Source organism: Natator depressus, chromosome 1, assembly GCF_965152275.1.
Source record: "Natator depressus isolate rNatDep1 chromosome 1, rNatDep2.hap1, whole genome shotgun sequence".
Lineage (NCBI taxonomy): Eukaryota > Metazoa > Chordata > Testudines > Cheloniidae > Natator > Natator depressus.
The window spans coordinates 214,421,054-214,441,339 of NC_134234.1; the positions used below are offsets into that span (position 1 = coordinate 214,421,054).

The 20,286-nt window shown below is 49.3% G+C and overlaps 1 protein-coding gene across 4 annotated transcripts in view; it reads right to left on the bottom strand.

Annotated features, from left to right (window-relative positions):
• The window catches only part of LOC141974849 (alpha-2-macroglobulin-like), a 55,667-nt gene extending 37,224 nt beyond the window's left edge, over positions 1-18,443 (bottom strand). For 2 of the 4 annotated variants that reach the window (XM_074934882.1, XM_074934868.1), the window contains exons 1-6: positions 18,170-18,443; positions 12,374-12,557; positions 11,160-11,316; positions 10,808-10,860; positions 5,413-5,433; positions 1,975-2,143 (exon numbers count right to left, since the gene is read on the bottom strand). In XM_074934882.1, the coding sequence (XP_074790983.1) occupies positions 1,975-2,143; positions 5,413-5,433; positions 10,808-10,860; positions 11,160-11,316; positions 12,374-12,557; positions 18,170-18,258 (673 nt within the window). In that variant the 5' untranslated portion in view covers positions 18,259-18,443. Of the gene's footprint in view, positions 1-1,974; positions 2,144-5,412; positions 5,434-10,807; positions 10,861-11,159; positions 11,317-12,373; positions 12,558-17,579; positions 17,693-18,169 lie in introns of those variants that run through there. The other 2 variants (XM_074934876.1, XM_074934892.1) reach the window with 2 other exon arrangements.
• Between the last annotated feature and the right edge of the window lie 1,843 nt (positions 18,444-20,286).

Consider the following 20,286-nt stretch of genomic DNA (forward strand, 5'->3'; position numbering starts at 1 on the left):
GCTGTCGTTGCTTCAGAGACTGTATTCCAAACTATGCAACGTAAGTGATACCTAATGAGGGCCCGACTCCCCAGTGCACCATTGTCACTCATCAGATTTAAAGGGCCACATTCACTGTGTGCTCTGGCTCCTGTGCTGCTCCGGTGAAGCAAAGCAGCCATAAGCCCGCTTACTTTGCATCCCTGCTGGAGTGGTACAAAGCAGACGGACTGCAGCAGTGAATGTGACCCTGAAAGTTCAGCCATTTTAAACTTATCCCTGCATGAAAAGAGTTGGATAAAAGCTGTTTCATAACACGGTAAAAGCAAATATTGTTTCCTGCTGGCTGAGTACACAGACTGCATTCCCCTTCTGGCTGGGCACTAGAATGTCAAGTTTCAGCCCCAAAGTGAATTCTCTCAGGAGTTCTGAACTAACTGAATGAGGGGGTAATAATGGAAGAGAGACATTGACTGGGGGTGTGTGGAGGGGAGTGGAGAGCAAACTCAAAAAGACAATGGTTCTCAAACTTTTGTACTGATGACCCCTTTCACATAGCAAGCCTCTGAGTGCGAACCCCCCCCTTATAAATTAAAAACCCTTTGAAATATATTTAACACCATTATAAATGCTGGAGGCAAAGTGGGGTTTGGGGTGGATGCTGACAGCTTGCGACCCCCCATGTAATAACCTTGTAACCCCCTGAGGGGTCCCAACCCCCAAGTTTGAGAACCCCTGCAATAAGAGCTGCTGTAGGTATAAGGCTCAGGCAAAAGCCAGCTTGGCTTGGAGTGGCACACGCAGAGGCACCCGAAGCAAGGAGGTGGCAGTCTGTCCAGAGCCAGGTCACACTGGAGCACTGGAACCAGTGAGATCGGCCCAGCTGGAGCACAGGCTGGTCACAGTGCCCGCACTGCCATGCTGACTGGTGTTCGGAGCTCTGCGGGTTTGCCTACAAGAGCACTGCTTTAAAGCCCTTCAGTTGCGACGCCCTGTGGTACGTATCTTGCAGTTCCCAGCACAGACCCCAGAAGCAGTGGATTCTGGGAAATTTCAGAATGCCCTGTCGGACAGCAGCGGGAGGCCTCGTGGAGCCACTGTTACTAACCCGTTCAGAATGAGCTGGCTCTTAGGCTTGCTGAGAGTAAGCTCTTGGAATGCATGTAAGTGGCTGAAGCATTTCTGTGGGACAATTCACAAGTGGTCGGGGTGGGGGCTGGAGTGGTACATTTCCCTAGACTAGACAGAGCTGTACTTTCTCTCTCCTTGGGTGATTAGTGGCAACCACTGTAATTAAGGTTGCAAAATGGGTTCTCTGAGAATCTACCACTCCTGCTGGCCTCATTTTCCTTTCCTCATAAACCTTCCAAAAGTTTGCCCTTTGAGGCTGATGTTTTCCAGGCTTGATCTCCAGCCAAAGTGTCTTTATTTATTTATTTTGAACATTTGAAGATGTTCTGGGAGCCAGGGGCTGCAAGGACAAAGGTGTGAAGACCAGAATGGGAGAAGGGGAGAAAGGAGAGGTGAGTTAAGCCAGTTTCATTGGCAGAGCACAGGGGAAGCAAACTGTGCCACTGTAATGTAGCATTCACATAGCTTGTTCTGCATCCGTACCATATACTGCACACAACTGGTAGGAAAGACCCTACACAAAAATAAAGCTGCATTGTACTGAGACTGGAATCACAGCCCAAATCCAGTAGGCCCAAGGGATGGGCCTTTGTATTCAGACCCAGATACGCCCAGGCTTACAGTGAACAGTGACCCTGACAGTTCAGGTGCTGAAGAGAAAGCTACACACCACTGGATGCGGGCTCAGATCCTGATCCCTTAAAGTATCCAGTGTTTTCCTGGCCCATTCCTCAGATCACTCTTCACACATCTACACCCCAGACAATCCTGAACTGGATTTTTGTGCCTGGAATGGATGAATCCCAGACAGTTGCTCCTGCTTCCAACACCCCTCGCCCCAGCATGAGTGGGACCCTTTCTTACCGTATTCCTCCACAGTAAAGGAGTGTTCTAGATTGGTCCCCGTCTCTTTTTGCACCACCACGTTGTAGGTGCCTTGAATGGGCTCGGAGGTGAGGGGGAAGGAGAGCTGGGTGAGGCCCCCATTTAACTCCACCTCTCGCCACTGGTACACGCGGTTCCTCTGCGGGTCCTAGAGGTGAGAACAGCACAAGGTCATAAGACAGGATGACTCTTAACCTTTCATTTACAGGCAGGGTGTCTACACAGCATGAGGCTGCAGAGCAGGGCAGTTGCAGTCCAATGTTTGGCAGAGATACAGGATATATACGATTATCTCCCTCTCCTATAGCTGAGGTTAAGGCACCTGGTGGCCAGCTCTGTACTTTCCCAGTAGTCTGTAAGGATTAACCTGTCAAATCCTGTGCAATCAGTGTGTAATTAAACAGCCAGATACCAGCACCGAATCTATTCCATTGTCTGCCCACCTGATCAACATGCCCACATCCATATGGAGTGGGCAAGGAGGGTGGGAGAGAGCAAGGCTAAGAGGCCAATGCACAGACAGCAGGATGTGATGAGTTTCTAAAGCCTGGAAGCTTTAATGTTATATTTGCAGTTCGAGAACTGGCAACTGGTCTGGCTGAGGATTGAAATACTCAAGTTACCTATGGGGTTGAGAAAACCCTCCCCATGCAGGTATGTGGAAGGCAATGGGCCATGGAAATACTAATCTGGTCTTAAATATGTTGTTTTGGGCTGCTACTCAATGCACAATATGTATGGGGGGTGGGGAATATGGGAAGCCAATCTGAATAAGTTAGACAAGGTCCTGAGTATGGTTTTGGGCAAGTTTGAAGGCAGGTCCAAAGGCTGGATCTGAAACTTCATCTCTGTAAAAGCTGAGTATTATTAATTACAAATTGATTATTAACAGGCCAAAGCAATGGACCAAACCAGGTCTGACGTGACTAGATCCTAACCTGGTTCTGAATTCTGCAGCTCAGGCCCAACTCTAGTAGAAACCATCAAAGAGATTAAACTAAAAGCAATATATAGTTTGATGTGCCCTTTCCAGACTGCTCAGGAACATGTTTAATGTTCACACTCTTTCATTTTCTATCTGTTTTCTCCTCTGTATCTTGGCTACCATCAAAAGTCTATTTACTTCAGATAGCCCCAGGTGACTGACTGACTGGAGAGGATTTATTTCATTCCCACTTTATCCCTGAGCCAAGTAACAGGAGATGTGAAAAGAAAAGGAGTACTTGTGGCACCTTAGAGACTAACAAATTTATTTGAGCATAAGCTTTTGTGAGCTACAGCTCACTTCATCGGATGCATGTAGTGGAAAATACAGTGGGGAGATTTTATATACACAGAGAACATGAAACAATGGGTGTTACCATACACACTGTAACCAGAATGATCACTTAAGGTGAGCTATTACCAGCAGGAGAGCGGGGGGAGGGGGGGAAGGGGGAACATTTTGCAGTGATATTTAAGGTGGACCATTTCCAGCAGTTGACAAGAACGTCTGAGGAACAGTGGGGGTGGGGGGGATAAACATGGGGAAATAGTTTTACTTTGTGTAATGACCCATCCACTCCCAGTCTCTATTCAAGCCTAAGTTAATTGTATCCAGTTTGCAAATTAATTCCAATTCAGCAGTCTCTCGTTGGAGTCTGTTTTTGAAGTTTTTTTTTGAAGTATTGCCACTTTTAGGTCTGTAATTGAGTGACCAGAGAGATTGAAGTGTTCTCCAACTGGTTTTTGAATGTTATAATTCTTGACGTCTGATTTGTGTCAATTTATTCTTTTACGTAGAGACTGTCCAGTTTGGCCAATGTACATGGCAGAGGGGAGTGACCTCTCATGGCTGACGGGGAGAGAGCAGGCCCTGTTTCCAAGAGACCCCACTAGGTGACACCGAAGGCAGAGTGAGTGAAAGGACCTTCAGCTGACAAGTCCCACTGCGCTGGCGCAGTTATTGAGAGTTGGCCCCACATTTAAGTCAAGTCAAAAGCGGGTAGCCCAGTGTGAGGCGGATCTGGAGATGAAATGACTATGTGACTCAGAGGAGGCTGGGAAAGAAGGTTTATAATTGGGCTTGTGCTGCCTTTGCCATCTTTATGATGGATATAGACAGAAGGCCTGAAAGCTTTTTCCACATGAAAAAAAAAAAGTGTTTTTTCGCACCCCTGCTTGTTGTTTTAACTTCAGAAATAGCAGGAATGCCACATCTGATCTCCCCTGGTTTCTCACCAGATCTCAGATGTATTTATTGTGAGCGGCCACATCTTAACTGAAGGGGTGGGAGTTGGAAACAATTATAACAATAAAAAAAAATACCTAGCACTTTGCATCCATAGACCTCAACCCGCTTTACAAAGGAGGTCAGAATCATTATCCCTGTTTCACATCTGGGGAAACTGAGGTAGAGAGAAGTGAGCTTACTTCTTAAAGTCACCAGTAGAAGGGTGGGAGAGTTACCAATAGAACCCAGGTCTCCTGAGTCCCACCACAATTGTCTATCTAGGTCACACTGTCTCAACAGAGACAGCCTTTATCCCAACAGTTTTTTAATCATTGGAATTAAACAGCTGGCCACAAAAACAAAACAAACAACCCTACATAATATTAGAATCCCAAAGATCCCTTCCCATCTGAGGGGTTCAGTTTTCCTGCCACGGACTCGTATCATATCATCAACTCTCTAGTTCTCTTGTGCCCGCAGAGACTTCCAGGGTGGACAAGATCTGAACTTCTAATGGAAAAAGAGGCAGAAATAACAAACATAGGGCCCGTCTACATATAAAAGTTGTACTGCTTGAGCTATACTGGTGTAATGACACGAGTTCAATCCCCTAGTGTGGACACAGTTATACCAGGATAAAGGTGCCTTTGATCAGTATAGCTTATTTCTGTATGGGAAGGGGAATGAGCTATGCCAGTATAAGGCACCTCTATGTTGGTAAAACCGGGCCCATGCTAGCGGCTGCACTGGTTTAACTATTTTGGTATAAAATCCCACCCCTGACTGACACAGTTAAACTGGAATGAAATCTGTGTGCAGACCAAGGCTCACTTTCACAAAAGACCCTTTTCAGGCTCCTTTAAACAACCTAAAGAAGCAGAAAAGGTCACGGGCCCATTTTCCCCCTTTGCAGGTCAGGTTCCAATGTTGCGCTGCAGCTGAGGACTGAAATCTCTAGGGTGATCCAATGCTGAGATGATCCAATGATCACCAATGGGTGGGGTGAATGCAGGACTCTATTTCCTGTTCCCACAGACTCACCCTTACTTCCTTGCTCTGAGCCCCCTAGTGGCCGCACTACCCATTCACAATGAACACCGCACTACACACCCCCTCTGCTGTGGAGCACGGGAGTCTCCCCAGCCCCGCAGCAGCCCCAGCTTTCAGTTAGTGGCCGTGAGAGTAAAAATCAATCTGCCACTTACCTTGATGAAGACCAGTGGAAACTGTGGGGAAAACAGGGAAAAGCAGAGTTAGAAATACAGGTCAGACATGCACTGAGCTCATCTACCCTGTTCAGGGGACTTCTGTGTCTCTGCATTTCCCTCTGCCCCTTGCTCTCTGTTACTCAATGAGAAACGGGGCCTTTTAATGTTTTAGAGCCTGAACTGGTCAGTTTAACACAGCTGTGAAATTAAATACTTCGTTTTGCATTTAGAGGATTCAGGATAAAAATGTCAAACCCACCCAAGTGACTTAGGAGCTGTCAAGGTTGATTCACCACTCTGGCACTTTGAGTGCAGAAGGTGAGGGCCCGCAAGGATTGCAAAAATTAATACTGGCCACTCCAGGCTGGTATTAAACTCCCAAGGTTATAGCTTCTCTGTGACCTTGGATGGGTAGATGTTGCCATGACCCAAATGCAAAAAATCCCTTTGAACCTAGGAAGGCACACTTGGGAATTCCTCCCTGTCGGGGACCCTCAAGCTCTTTCACCTCCACTCCTGTCCAGGGAAGAGCTGAGAAGGAAAACAAAGGAAATCAGCAGTTGCCACCAGCTAATTAAACAATATATGCACAAACCTCTTAGGACACAAAAACCCAATCCTGTTCTTAAAAAAGGTAAATTTTATTAAAAAACGAAAAGAAAGAAAATACATCTGGAACATAGGCTATTGCTAGATTTTAAAAAGAGCAAATATAATAATTAAGCATCAAGATTGGTTTTCTTGAGGTCCTGCTTAAAGGTTACAAGCAAAACAAAAGCACCTGGGGTTAGCACAGAGGAGTCCACAAGCCATAAAGAAATAAACCTAATCCTAGACATTCCCTGATCTACTTACATATCTGGGTTTTCAGATAAGTAGTTTCAAGGTATGATTTGATGATTTTTCATAACGGGTTTAAAGCTTCGTAGAGCATTGCTGCTCTGTGTCTGCTCTCTCCGGAGAACAACAACAGACAGACAAAGGGAAAGTTTTTTCCCAATTTTAAGAAGTTCTAGCCTTCCCATTGGCTCTTTTGCTCAAGTGCCCACTCCCTTCCTTTTATTTATGGGCTTTTTTAACCCTTTACAGGTAAAGCAAGTAGAGAACAGCTACTAACGGATTTTGTACCTAACTGGCTGGCTGGGTGTCCATAAAAGGGAGCTACCCCCCCCGGCTTCATTTATCATAGGAGCCTTTTTCAAAAGTGATTTAGGCACTTTAGGCCAGATCCACAAATGGACTTGTGTATCTACCTCCCGTTGATTTCAGTGGGAGTCAGGCACCTATGTACCTTTCAAGTTCTGTGGCTTAGGAGCCAAAGAGCCACTGACTTTCAGTGAGACTTGGGGGCAGATCTGTGTTTAGGTGCCTAACAATGCAGACAGGTACCTAGAGGAGTTTCCAAGAGCTGAGATACCTAGTTCCCACCACAGCCAATGGGAGTTAGGCTCCTAATTGCCTACGTGCTTCTGAAAATCCACTATGCACCTATCTGCATCTTTAGGCATCTAAATCCCTTTGGCAATCTGGCCCTGTCATAAACATACAGCTAAGGGTAGCATAAAATCCCTCCTTTACCTGTAAGGGATTAATCAGTTCCATTAACCTAGTTGGCACCTGACCAGAAGGACCAATGGGGAAAGAAGATACTTTCAAATTGGGGGCGGGGGGTTGTTTGTGCTCTTTGTTGTTCTCTCCGAGACAAAGAGAGAGATCAAGCAAGTAATCCAGCTTCTACTGAAATGATACATCTAAAATTACAGAAATTGTAAGTAATAGCAAGGAAATGTGTTAGAGTATCTTTTGTTTTAGCTTGTGAATTTTCCCTGTGCTAAGAGAGAGGTCTATTCCTTTTTTTTTTTTTTTTTTTTTTTTTTTTGTGGTAACTTTGAAGTTTTGCCTAGAGGGGAATCCTCTGTGTTTTTAAATCTTATTACCCTGTAAAATTACCTTCCATCCTGATTTTACAGAGGTGCTTCTTCTACTTTTTTCTTTATAATAAAGTTCTGCTTTTAAGAATCTGATTGGGTTTTTAGTGTCCTAAAAACCCAAGGGTCTGGTCTGTGCTCACCTGGTTTACCTATTTGGTTGCTATATTATTCTCAAGTCTCCCCAGGAAAGGGGGTGAAGGAGCTTGGGGGGGGATATTTTGGGGAAACAGGAACTCCAAGTGTTCCTTTTCCTGAAACTTTGTCTAACTCACTTGGTGGTGGCAGCGATACCGTCCAAAGACAAGGAATTTGTGCCTTGGGGAAGCTTTTAATCTAAGCTGGTGGAATATAAGTTTAGGGGGTCTTTCATATGGGTCCCCACATCTGTACCTCAGAGTGGGGAGGGAACTTAGGTTTCTAAGTCACTGAGGCCCTTTGGAAAGTTGCTGGTTTTCAGGGCTTTCAGGTGGCAACTCAATTCTCTGTGTCCTGCTCTGCAGCATCAGGTGGGGCCTGCTGCTGGGATGTCTCCTGAAGGACCCCTGCTCCTGCACATGCAAACTCACAGTGAGGTTGTGGAGGCGGGTCAGCTAGGTCACAGTGTACAATGTGCAGAAAGGTGTGATAGAGCCAGGTATAGGGGTCTTGAGGCCCAGTCACATGCCTTCCCACAAGACAGAAGTGATCTCCTCAGGGCCTGACTCACTGCTGGCCCACCCCTGGTGCTGTCACTCACACCAGTGCAAAGTGAGGCACACAGAACAAGCCTCATTTGACGTTTTATGCCCACTTTGCTCTGGTGTTAATGATGCCGCAAGGTGCACGGCACTGGGGAATCAGGCCCTTAGGATGTTCCTAAAGCCACTACTGAAAGTCTCTGATTTCCAGTCCTATCAAATGGAGAAGCCCAGTGCTTAATTTGTGCCAGGGCTGAGCCCCAGTATCTCCAGGCTTGGCAGTTCATAGCCCCGCACCTCTAGGCTTGGCAGTAAATAGCCCAGGCATCTCTAGGCTTGCCGCGTCACTTATGAAAGTAAAAAAAAAATTGTTTGAGCCCCCAGCACCGTTACAAATTAAGCACTGGAGAAGCCAGTTATTCCAATCTTGCTCTGCATGTTGAGACCAATGGTTTCTTCTTTGACAGTTATTCTTTACAATTCTGTTCAAAGCACTAACTTCTCTGGTAGAGTTTTATGTTTCCTTGTGATCAGATGAAGTGATCAGAATCTCCTTGTTACACTAGCATGCTCCTTCACCTTCAGAATAATGATCATCTTTTGCCTCTGGAGATTTATCTGCCCTGCTGCTCATTCCCTCTGCCCTGAATTCCTGTTCCCTATATTCAGAGGGCCCATAAGGATGCCACAAACAGAGGATTATGATTTTTAAGATGTAACACAGAAGATAGAGGGAGGTTCTTAGCTCCACCAACTGTGAGCAATTTATCATGTAGGACAGAATTATAGAATCACAGAAATGTAGGGCCTGAAGGGACCTCCAGAGATCATCTAGTCCATTCCCTGCGCTGAGGCAGGACCAAGTTAACCTAGACCATCCCTGACAGTTGTTTGTCCAACCTGTTCTTACAAACCTCCAATGATGGGGATTCCACAACCTCCCTTGGTAACCTGTTCCAGTGCATAACTATCCTTAGAGTTAGAAAGGTTTTCCTACTTTATAGTCTAAATCTCTCTTGTTGCCAACAAAATCAATTACTTCTTGGACATGGAGAACCACTGATCACTGTCTCCTTTATAACAATGTTTTACATATCTGATTATTATTGTCAGGTCCCCCCTCAGCTGTCTCTTCTCTATACTAAACAGGCCCAATTCTTTCAACCTTTCCTTATAGATCAGGTTTTTGAAACATCTTATTATTTTTTGCTCTCCTCTGGACTTTTTCCAATTTACTTACTTCTGGCAACATGATCCTAACAGGACAATTTCCACTCCCTGCTCCAGGGGAAAGACGAACATCCTCCCCAAGATCTTTGCCAAGACAATCTCAGAATCAGCTTAGCCTCACTGGCCAAATTTTGCTCCCAGTAACTGGTCTTAGTCTAAGGCATTACTAATGCACTAATGCACAGTTTAAGCTCTCACATCAACTCCAGTTCCCATGAAGTCAATGGAGTTGTTCCAGATTGACAGTGGTACAAATGAGATCGGAATGTGGCCCAGCATCTCAGAGCAACGATCATCCCATCTAAACATTTCTTTAATCCTACTTCCTCTTGGGGTATTTCCAAGAGGCAGGAAGCAGACAGGAAGCAACCCCATAATCTCCTCTGTAGCTGGGCTGCTTGTGGAGAGGATCCCATTTGGGAGCCAGGATTATTGGCTATTTTAGTAGATGTCCATAAATCCACTTCAGAGGGATTTAGTCTCTGAACAGTCACTCTGGAAAAACATTGTGGGATTCCACATTATAGCAACTTTGTGACCATCTCTGATATCATGACTGTCACTCTACCATACACCATGGCCTTTCAAAACTCATGGCAACAGCAGAAGGCACAGAACTCTGACCCATCTGCTCAGGCCTCAACCATGGAATCCAAAGAAGAATCTATGTTAGCTGTTCGCAACATAAGGCCTATGGCTAAGGCTACGATTTCAGCACAGAAATTTTTAGTAAATTTCACAACAGCGGTGTGGGAGAAAAAACGGTAAGTTATGGCAAGATCACCAAATAATGTAGTTTGCACTACATCAACATGAAAAGAGTATAGTGAGGGTGCTGAAAGGGGAGGCCCGGGGTGGTGATGGGGGGCATGCTGTGCTCACCCTGCAGCGGCAGCTCCTGTCCTGCAGTACTGAGCCCGACTCCCCATTTTGGGCATTGGGACCTGGAGCATGGGGTCACAGTTCCACTCAGGTTTGGCCCGGCCACCCCTCTACAGATGGAGAAGGTCAGACAGGCCAAACCTGAGTGGGGCTGCATTCCCATGTGCCAGGTCACAACACCACTTGGTTTGGGGGCTAATCAAATGAGTTTTTACAGCCATATCCAAGATTTCATGGATTTTATTGAAATTCACAATTTCTGTGACCACTGTGGCAACAAAGTAGTAGCCTTATGACACACAATTGTACATTTCAGATTCCAACCAGTAGAGAGCAGTGGTGCATTTACACCACTTTACACCACCATTTACTAGCCAGCTTTATAGTATTGTAATATAATATAATAATTCATATTGTGCCATAAAGGGACATATTCTGTCCTATGTACACACTGTCAATGAAGGAGAATGGAGTGTAAATCATGGCAGAAACTGATCCCCACGTAGAAGATGTGGGCGGTCAGATGGGATTATTTGATTTACCGAGTTGCTTTTACGGCTCTAGAAGGATGTTTATAGAAATAAGTTACTCGGGACTCACAAAGGACTTTAATGGGGTCATCATCAGCACTCACCAAGTCAGCCATGGAAACTGATCAGTGATCTGACCTACCTTCACATTCAGAGGACGGAAGTCTTCGTCCAGAGAGACGATCCGAAACAGAACTGCAGAGGGCATGATTGAGAGAGGAAGAGATTTTCACTGTTACACCTGCAGCCACTTACACAGGGACCATCAGTCATTGAGGCAGCTGCTGTGTGCATGCCTGGCCCAGATACAATGATCCATGGACACATGGCAAGGTTGGACGCATGCACCACACTCCCCTCAGTGACTAGCGGGGAGGTGGTGGAAAGGCAGGTTTACTGCCAGCCGTACTAACTTGGTGATGAGTTGTGGAGTCTCTGGGGAAGCAGGGAGGATTTCCTGCCTTGTATATAATTCCCCACCCGACTCCTTGTACCTGTTTGTCCCGGTTTGTAGATGGGTTTGTCCGTCTGGACAAAGACCAGGCTCTCCGAGTTCTTGACCAGCACCGATTTCCGGCTCCTGAACTCCAGCGTCAGCCCCTTCACCAGCACCGTGAGAAACGCTGCTGATGAGCTGCTGGACTTTGGAACCTGGAGAACAGCAAAAGAGTCGCTGCCTTAGAGACTCTCTCCTCTGCACTGAGCCTTTGGAGGCTGGAGTTGCACATGGAACCCAACCAAAAAGGTCACCACATACCTACCAGAATCAGGGATTGTGGGGTCTGGGGAAAGAAAGCCAGGCTCTGCCAGTCTCACCTCACCCTGGTTTTGCAGGACTCTTCTCCTCCATCCCCACTAATGTCTCCTTTATGCTGCCAGAATCTTTGCAATGATGGGGCCTCCAGCACCTCCTCCAGAGGAGACTCTTCCTGCCACCCACTGCCATCCCCTCCCAACCAGGAGTCTCTGACTCCTCCACCCCAGTAGCTCATATCTTAAGAACTTCCCCCAGTGTCTTAGTCTCAGCTTTTCCTTGTGCTCATCACCCCTTGTGCTGCCTCTTGCCAAGACTGGGGGTCATTTCTCTTCCCTCATTATGCTCCTTCCTCAAAGGGATTGATGGACTGTGATCGTGTCCCCCCAGCTGTGGATCCCAGTGATGGAGGAAAACGGGAAGCTACATCTGATTAATTACTTCTGTGCTGGGTCCATTTTCTTCTACTGTCCCCGCAGCCAGCCTTGAGAGCTGCAGGGAGAAATCCTGGACTGGCCCCCGGGAGAGGCACAAGATGAGCTCAAGGACTTCGATGGTCTGGAGGAAGTTCTGTAACCTCCTCCTTCCATGGCTTTCTTTCCGGTCTCACTCAGAGGCTTGTGGAGCCCCCTGAGAAATGGGAGGCCAGGCTGCAGCCATAAGGTCAGCACTGACTCAGAGAGAAAACCACCCAACAAAGCCAGCCACACCACAGCCTGTAGCAGAGCCTCTCCCAGCATTGTGCCGGGCACTGAGCTCAGCACCGACTGAAGATCACTCCTCTGAGTCACCCACAGCACTGCCGGCAGGAACTGTGGTTTTCCTTGAATGTCTCCTACCTGAGCCTGTCTCCGTTTGTGATTTCTGATGGTGTCAGGCCTTGCAGGGGTTGGTCCCAGGCTGTCACTATCTTACAGACTCAGGTAATAAACCCTGTGGGAGTCAGATACTCACCGTGAACGGGATGCACTTGAACACGTCCTTCTCCGACACCACGTCTGCGATCAGGCTCCTGTTCTCCCCTGCGTATTCCAGCGTGGCGCTCAGCGTCACAGACTCGTTCAGGTGGGTCAGCTGGATACAGACCTTTTCAGGAACGTTGGTGTGGATCAGAAAGGGCACTAGCACCATGTACTGCCTGGGAAGGGGAAGGGCACAGGTCAGAGAGGCGGGGATGGGGAATAGAGAAGGTACTGATGAAAGGGCATGGGCTAGTGTGACAGCCAAATCCCCAACCATCCATCCATCCGCACTGTAATTTGTACATACAGGATGGTGAATTTCGTTTTGTTTTTGTAACATACTAGCTGGTCTGCTCAGTCAGCCAGGAACCTAGGACACCACCTGGAGCGAAGGAACTAGTTCTGTGCTAGCAGCGATTGCTGTCCAGGGGCTGTTTGTTCAGGCTCCCAGCAGGGCGTGGAGATGGCTTGAAAAGTTCCAGGCTGTTAATTGATGTTTGTGTATCCCACAGCCCCTCGCTGTATTATCTGAACAGCGGGAAGGGAGCTCAGATGAAATGCTTGTTGTACCTCCATGGAGACTGGCAGGCAGTTACAGAGGAGTGTGGATGAGGGCTTTTAATTTAACCCCCTCTCTAGCTGTCTGTGGATCTAGGTGTCACCAGCTGCCCTCAGTAATGGAGAGATACAAATGTAAGGATGGCTGTGTGAGATGACATCTGAATGTAGGGAATGGCCATTGTGCTAAAGGGGCAGAGTGACCTACTGTACAGGGATTTGGCCAGAAAACTCATTGCTATTCCTGGGTCTGTCAGTGACCTGCTGTGTGCTACTGGGCTTCACTTCTCTGTGCCTCAGTTTCCCCATTTCTCATATGGGGATCCTGAAGATGCTGCTTATGCCCCCCTTTAATGTGCATGTAGATCTCTGGATGAAAAGTGCTAGCTTACAAGTTCAAATGTTAATGAGGACTTTACCCAGCTTGGCTCGCCCCTCACCAGCAATGACAACAACAGAGTAATTTGGGCTACAGAATAGGGTTGCCAACTTTCTATTTGGCAGAAAACCTAACACCCTTGCCATACCCCCTACCCCGCCCCTTCTCCGAGGCCCCACCCCTGCTCACTCCATCCCCCCTCACTCTCTCTCACCCTCACTCATTTTCACCAGTCTGGGGCAGGTGGTTGGGGTGTGGGCTCTGGGGTGGAGACAGAGTTGAGGGGTTCAGAGTGCAGGAGGGGACTCTGGGCTGGGGCAGGGAATTGGGGTGCGGGAGGGAGTGAGGGCTCCAGCTGGGGGTGTGGGCTTTGGGGTGGGGATGAGGGGTTTGGGGTGCAGGAGGGGGCTCAGGGCTGGGGCAGGGGGCTGGAGTGTGGGAGGGGGTTTGGGATGCAGGCTCTGGGCGGTGCTTACCTCAGGAGGCTCCCAGAAAGCTGCCAGCCTGTCTGGCTCCTAGGAAGAGGTACAGCCAGGTGGCTCTGCAGTCTCCATGCTGCCCCTGCATGCAGGTGCCACTCTGCAGTTTCCGTTGGCCGCAGTTCCTGGCCAATGGGAGATGCGGACCCAGCGCTGGGAGGAGGGAGGGAAGCAGCGTGCAGAGCTCCCCTGGCCACCCCTAAGCCTAGGAGCCAGATGGAGATGCCAGCAGCTTTCTGGGAGCTTTGCAAAACCAGGCAGGCACCCTGCCTGCCCTGCTGCAGGTGGCCAACCAGACTTTTAATGGCCCAGTCAGCAGTGCTGACCAGAGCCTCCAGGGTCCCTTTTCAAGCAGGCATTCTGGTCAAAAACTGGATGCCTGGCAACCCTACTACAGAAGGCTGCAGCCTGCTGACTCAGAGCAGAGATGCTGGCAGAGCGTCACTGCTGGGAGGCTGGACATGCAGCAGCATGAAGCCGCCTGGGACACCCAGCTTTCTGTTGGGGGGCTGTTCATCTTGCTTAGCCAAGATTTCAAAATGACAAAGTCAGGTAGGAGTAGCCTTAACCTGGCTCTGATTAAATTCCTCTTCACCCTTTGTTAGGCCTGAGCCAAAGCCCATGGAAGTCAATAGGACTCTTTCCATTCCCCTCACTGGGCTTTGGATCAAGCCCTGTGTGATTTTTCTCTCTATCTTCAATCTCAGCCAATAAAGGCTGGGGGCTGATTCTTCCCTGCCTGGCACCTGGTGCAAAGTGAGTGTAAAGGGGGCCTGAAATCGGCCCTTCTGCTCTGGTAGCATTTGACACCCACTCTGCCAGACACTGCACGGCACACACTTCTCTCTCTGGGGTGAGGATGACAGAAGGAACAACATGTGACAGTCATCTAGCTTAACACTCTAGCGGCAGGCTCGCTGGTACTGCAGTGATTAGCACAGTATGAGAACCTACATAGAATAGAGACCAACGGCTGAGCCGTAAGAAGGCAGCAGGCAGTTTCCTGCAGTTGCACCTTATGGCTGCTAGAGGCAGCTGTGGCATTTGCTGAGCAGGTAGCCATGTGCCTCCTCTCTCCCTGCTGGATCAGAGCAAGTGGCCTGGAGGTGATGGCAGAGGCTGCAGAAGCTGGCTGGGGCAAAAGCACAATGTGAGTAGGGTTACCATATTTGAACATTCAAAAAAGAGGACAGTCCACAGGGCGGCGGGGTAACATTCGCTGTTGCAGCTGCCCTCCCGGATGTTTTTAGATATTTAAATAGGTCCATATTTTCCCAGGAGGAATTTTTAAAATTTAAAAATTCCTCCCAGATGCCGATTTAAGAACCAAAAAGCCAGACATGTCCGGGAAAATACGGACGTATGGTAACCCTAAATGTGAGGGGTCTGATATTGGCCGCCACTACCCCCCTGTACAACCCCTCAGCCCCCATCAATCTGTACAGCCCAATGCGTTGCAGGAGTTCCAGCCCCAGCAGCCTTACCACTCCAGCAGCTCTGCCCCCAGAGACCTTTCAGCACTGACCTTCCATAGCGGCCATGTGTTGTTGAGCTCCTTGGCCAGCCCTCCTCCCCTCTGCTTGGGGCAGGGTTTGTCGACCATGAGCTTAAATTTATGCTCATATGCAAAGTATTCACATATATGCAAATTATTTCATTAAAATGTGCATAAAATGCCTCACACAGAGCAGAATAGACTTGGTGACAGTGCCTCATGTTGTGTTCTTCCTCTGCCCTTTCAGCAAGAACAAATTTTCGTCTAGACTGAGAGAATGAGATAGGACAAAAGGCAGGTCTTGGTAAGACAGATGGAGAGAGAAGAGCGGGGTCTCTCCTGCAGGATGCAACTGAACACAAAATGGCAGCTGCTTCTGCAGCACAGAGGGGGTCTTCTGTCCATTTAAAGGTGCAAGACGCAGACAAGTCTGACCAGATGAAACTACATGCTCAGACTGGAACAGAACGAGGCAAAAGAATTCAGAGGGAACCATTTTCTGTCAGAAAATGCAGTTTCATCATAATGGAGACAATTTGCAGGAGCGTGTCAATTTTGACAACATTTTGAATGGGAAAATGTCTAAATGAATTGTTTTGACGTTCTCATTTAAATAACGTAAAAATGTTTTGACTTTTATATTATGATATGAATGTTATAGAATATTAAATATAATACATTATGATGTGCAACATTTTATATTACAGGTTTCAGAGTAACAGCCGTGTTAGTCTGTATTCGCAAAAAGAAAAGGAGTACTTGTGGCACCTTAGAGACTAACCAATTTATTTGAGCATTTATTTGAGCATAAGCTTTCGTGAGCTACAGCGAGCTCGCTGTAGCTCACGAAAGCTTATGCTCAAATAAATTGGTTAGTCTCTAAGGTGCCACAAGTACTCCTTTTCATTTTATATTACAGTACAATGTTTTGACATTATCAAAAGGTAAGTGTTTAGATTTTCTGAATAAAATTTTTCTGGGATTTCCATTCCATGAAAAATTTGGACTGTGTGTTCCAATTTGCAATGAAATCAATTTTTGAAATGTCAGAATTTCTGGCAGGGTGGCAATTCAAAACAATATGGAGTGAATTGGATTAAGAGATCTGACATTGGAGTTATGGGACTAGATCTATCTAGAGTGACCAGGTGACCGGAACACCTGGTCGAAAAGGCATACTGGTGGCTCCGGTCAGCATTGCTGACCGGGCTGCTGACTGTCTGGTTGGCGGCGCCACGCAGCGGGGCTGGCAGGCTCCATGTTAACCTCCACTCCACACGGCTCCCAGGGAACAGCCAGCATGTCCCCCCTCCGGCTCCTATGTGTAAGTGCAGCCACGGGGCTCTGCAAGCTGCCTCTGCCCCAAACACCGCCCCCAGAGCTTCCATGGGCCAGGAACCATGGCCAATGGGAACGGCAGGGGCGGTGCCTGCGGATGGGGTAGTGCTCAGAGCTGCCTGGCCGAGCCTTTGCGTAGCAGCCGGAGGGGGTACATGCTGCTGCTTCCAGAAGCTGCTTGAGATAAGCGCTGCCCGGAGCCTGCACCCCCAACGCCCGCCCCAGACTCGATCCTCCTCCTGCCCTCTGAACCCCTCAATCCCAGCCCGGAGCACCATCCTCCACCCCAACCCCATCATCCTCAGCCCCACCCCAGAGTCCGCACCCCCAGCTGAAGCCCTCACTTCCCCCCACATTCCCCAACCTCCTGCCCCAGCCCTGAACCACCTCCCGCTCTCCAAACCACTCAGTCCCAGCCTGGAGCACCCTCCTGCACCCCAAACCCCTCATGCCCAGCCCCACCCAGAGCCTTACCCCGCATGCCTTAACCCCAGCCCAGAGCCCCCTCCTGCACTCTGAACCCCCCAGCCGGGAGCCCCTTCCTGCACCCCAAATCCCTCATCTCCAGCCCCACATCAGAGCCCTCACCCCCAGCCGAAGCCCTCACCCCCCCACACCCCAACCCCTACCCAGGCCTGGAGTCCCTTCCCGCACCCTGAACCCCTCATTTCTGGCCCCGCCCCAGAGCCTGCACCCCCAGCTGCAGCTGTCACCCCCTCCTGCACCCCAGTCCCCTGAGCCAGCCTGGTGAAAATGAGCAAGTGAATGAGGGTGGGGAGAGTGAACGAGAAAGGGAGGGGGGATGGAGTGAGCAGGGGGAGGGACATGGTCGGGGCCTTGGAGGAGGGGGAAGGGCAGAGGTCAGGGCAAGGGTGTTCAGTTTTGTGCAAATAGAAAGTTATCAACCCTAGATCCATCGCCTGCTGAATCAGGGCATTGTAAATTGTACCTGCTCATGTACACCAGCGAGGAGGGGTGCTGCCCCCAGGACAGGGGAGTGCCCACTGGAGGGCAAATGTTCTAATCTATGCCGGGCTCCAGGGGAAGTCTCTGCCAGTCGACACTGCCAAAGGGATGCCCTGAGTCTGCCCAGCTCCTGGCTGAGCTTGGCCACGCGCCCTCTTCAGGCCCCTCAATGGAGGCGAGGTTGCAGCCAAGTTGCTTGTTTGCAGTGCCCCAGATGGATATTCCAGCAGAGTGTGCCACAGCCAGGGTCTGTGCTGACAGACAGGAATCTAGGTCACTGACTCTCTTTGGGAACAAGCACAGTCTGTGGCTGCCAAGGAAAGCAAACTGGCTTTAAAGAAGAGGAGAAAATATCAACACTTTTCTGAGCTCTCCTTCACAGGCAAGGAAACTGGAATAACAGGGGGGCTGCAGGGCAGGACTGAGGGGCATTGGCAGAGCTGTGTGGGGAGCCCAGGACTGGAATGGCAGGGGGGCTGCAGGGCAGGTCTGAGTGGCATTGGCAGCGCTGTGAGGGGGATGAAGTAAAGAAAAGAGAAGACAGCACGAGCCCCCTCTGCATGTGCAGCTTACGGTTCAGTGGTGGGCGACGTGTCTCCAGTGAGGAGGAAGAGGAGCAGGAGGAAGATGTTCGGGCCACCGGGCAGCCTGTCCTTGCCCATGGTGCAGAGCGAGGATGGTGAGTGAGGCAGACACACAGCCTTGTCCGCTGGCTCCCTGCACCCTGGCTGTCCGCTGGGTCCGCCCCTTTATACCTCTCTCTGCAAACAGCCCCCGGGAGGGGCGAGACAAGGGCAGGGGACCAGGACCATTTGGGCAATGGAGAGAGGTACGTGAGGAGGAGCCAGAGCCAATCTTAACTCATGGCACAGAAAATATCCCTGGCCAGACCCTGAGAAACTGAGCACTCTCGTTACAGTTGGTATGGTAACACCCATTGTTTCCTGTTCTCTGTGTATATAAAATCTCCCCACTGTATTTTCCACTACATGCATCCGATGAAGTGAGCTGTAGCTCACGAAAGCTTATGCTCAAACAAATTTGTTAGTCTCTAAGGTGCCACAAGTCCTGCTTTTCTTTATTTGGGGAGAAGAGTATTTATTGGAGGTGTTCATGTGAGACACTGTCCTGTGTCTGAACCATTCATCCCCATCCCATCTTTGTATCACTCCAGCAGCACTCTGCGGTGGTTGGAGAAGCCCTTTAGCTCATTACTGGGCCAGTCCAGCATTCTGTGGGGATTGGAACAAACTCCCCAAATCCTGCCCAGCGTTTCCAGAGAAACCTTTTCCGTCCCCATTCCCAGTACTACCAACCATAAGAGATCAAAAAGCGCAAGTCAGACCCTCAACATCATCAGATTGGCCCCCCCAAAATCTTAAGGTTCTATATAAAGAAAGACACCATTGTGGTTTTGGTCTTTTGAACTCCCCGTGCCCCTCCCCCATGTGTGTGTGCAACTGTCAGTCTGACCCACTCTACCAGAGGTTTGGGTTAAGGGGATTTGGGGCCCTGCTGCAGGAGCTCTCACCCCCACATCTGCCTGTCCCATGTCCAGGCATTAATCCTGTTCCCCAGCCCCCATCAGTTCCCCAAGCAGCCCCCTTCAGCCTCATGTCAGTTCTTACTGGGTCTCTTCACCCCTCTTTCTCCAAGGCCTGAGGGGGAGGGGCTTGCAGTGGGGTCCCCACTCCTTCTCCCAGGCTGGAGGGGTACCAGGGCTCTTCCCCCCTCCCCCTTCCCAGACCAGATGCAGAAGGGAGGAGAGGGGAGTGGGGAGGAGCAGAAGAGCCATCTGGAGCGGCTGGGCTCTTTGCTCCCCTCTCCCCTCCTGTGAGAATGGTGATGGGAGGGGAGAGTCTCCAGACCTCTGGCCCCAGGTGGGTGCCTTGTGTCAGTGTGAGGCGAGCTCCAGCCCCTCTCCCCCCGCTCCCCCCCACCACCCCCGAAGTGCCATCACTCACAAAAAAAATCTCAAGTGTTGGCAATATTGCATATCACATTCCACCGGCAGCTTAGCCAGTTACCTCTAATAATAGCCCCCTGGCACACATGCAGGCAGGCCCGTTAAGAGAAATTGGGGCCCTGGGACATCACGTGTGTGGGGGCCCCTCCCCCTCCCATTTACTTTATTTATGCAGATGTTACCAAAGTTTTGGGGACCCCTGGGTCTGGGGACCCCGTACAATTGTCTCCCTTTTCCTGCTTCTAGTCAGTGCTGTCTGTAGGGAATGACAGTGAGAGACCATTTTGTGTACCATTGCCCCCTGCTGCATGGTGAGTGTCAGAGCTGGCCATGGGTTTAAAAGTGCCCTTTGCTGGCTGCAGGAGTGGAGCTGCCCCTGTAGAGGGTGTGTTTGTGCCACTGCCCTTGCAGGAGTACATAGAGCACACTTGCTCATGTCCACAGTACTTGCCTATCCTGGCTGAACAGCTGTGCTAGAGCAGGAGCTGGGATGCACCATATTCCAACCAGTGGGAGGCAACATCAGACTAGCTCTGTGCATATCAGCGCCCTCAGTTCTTCAAGGGAGTGCGACTGCTTCTTTAGCTCCCCAGGAAGCTGGTGCTAGTTGTGAATGGTCTCTTTGGAACACAGTAAGACTGGCACACTGGGGCTCTAAATGGAGAAAGGAGAGTCTTGTGAGCAAAGACACTGGAGTTGGGAGAAGTGGGTTCATTTCTCAGCC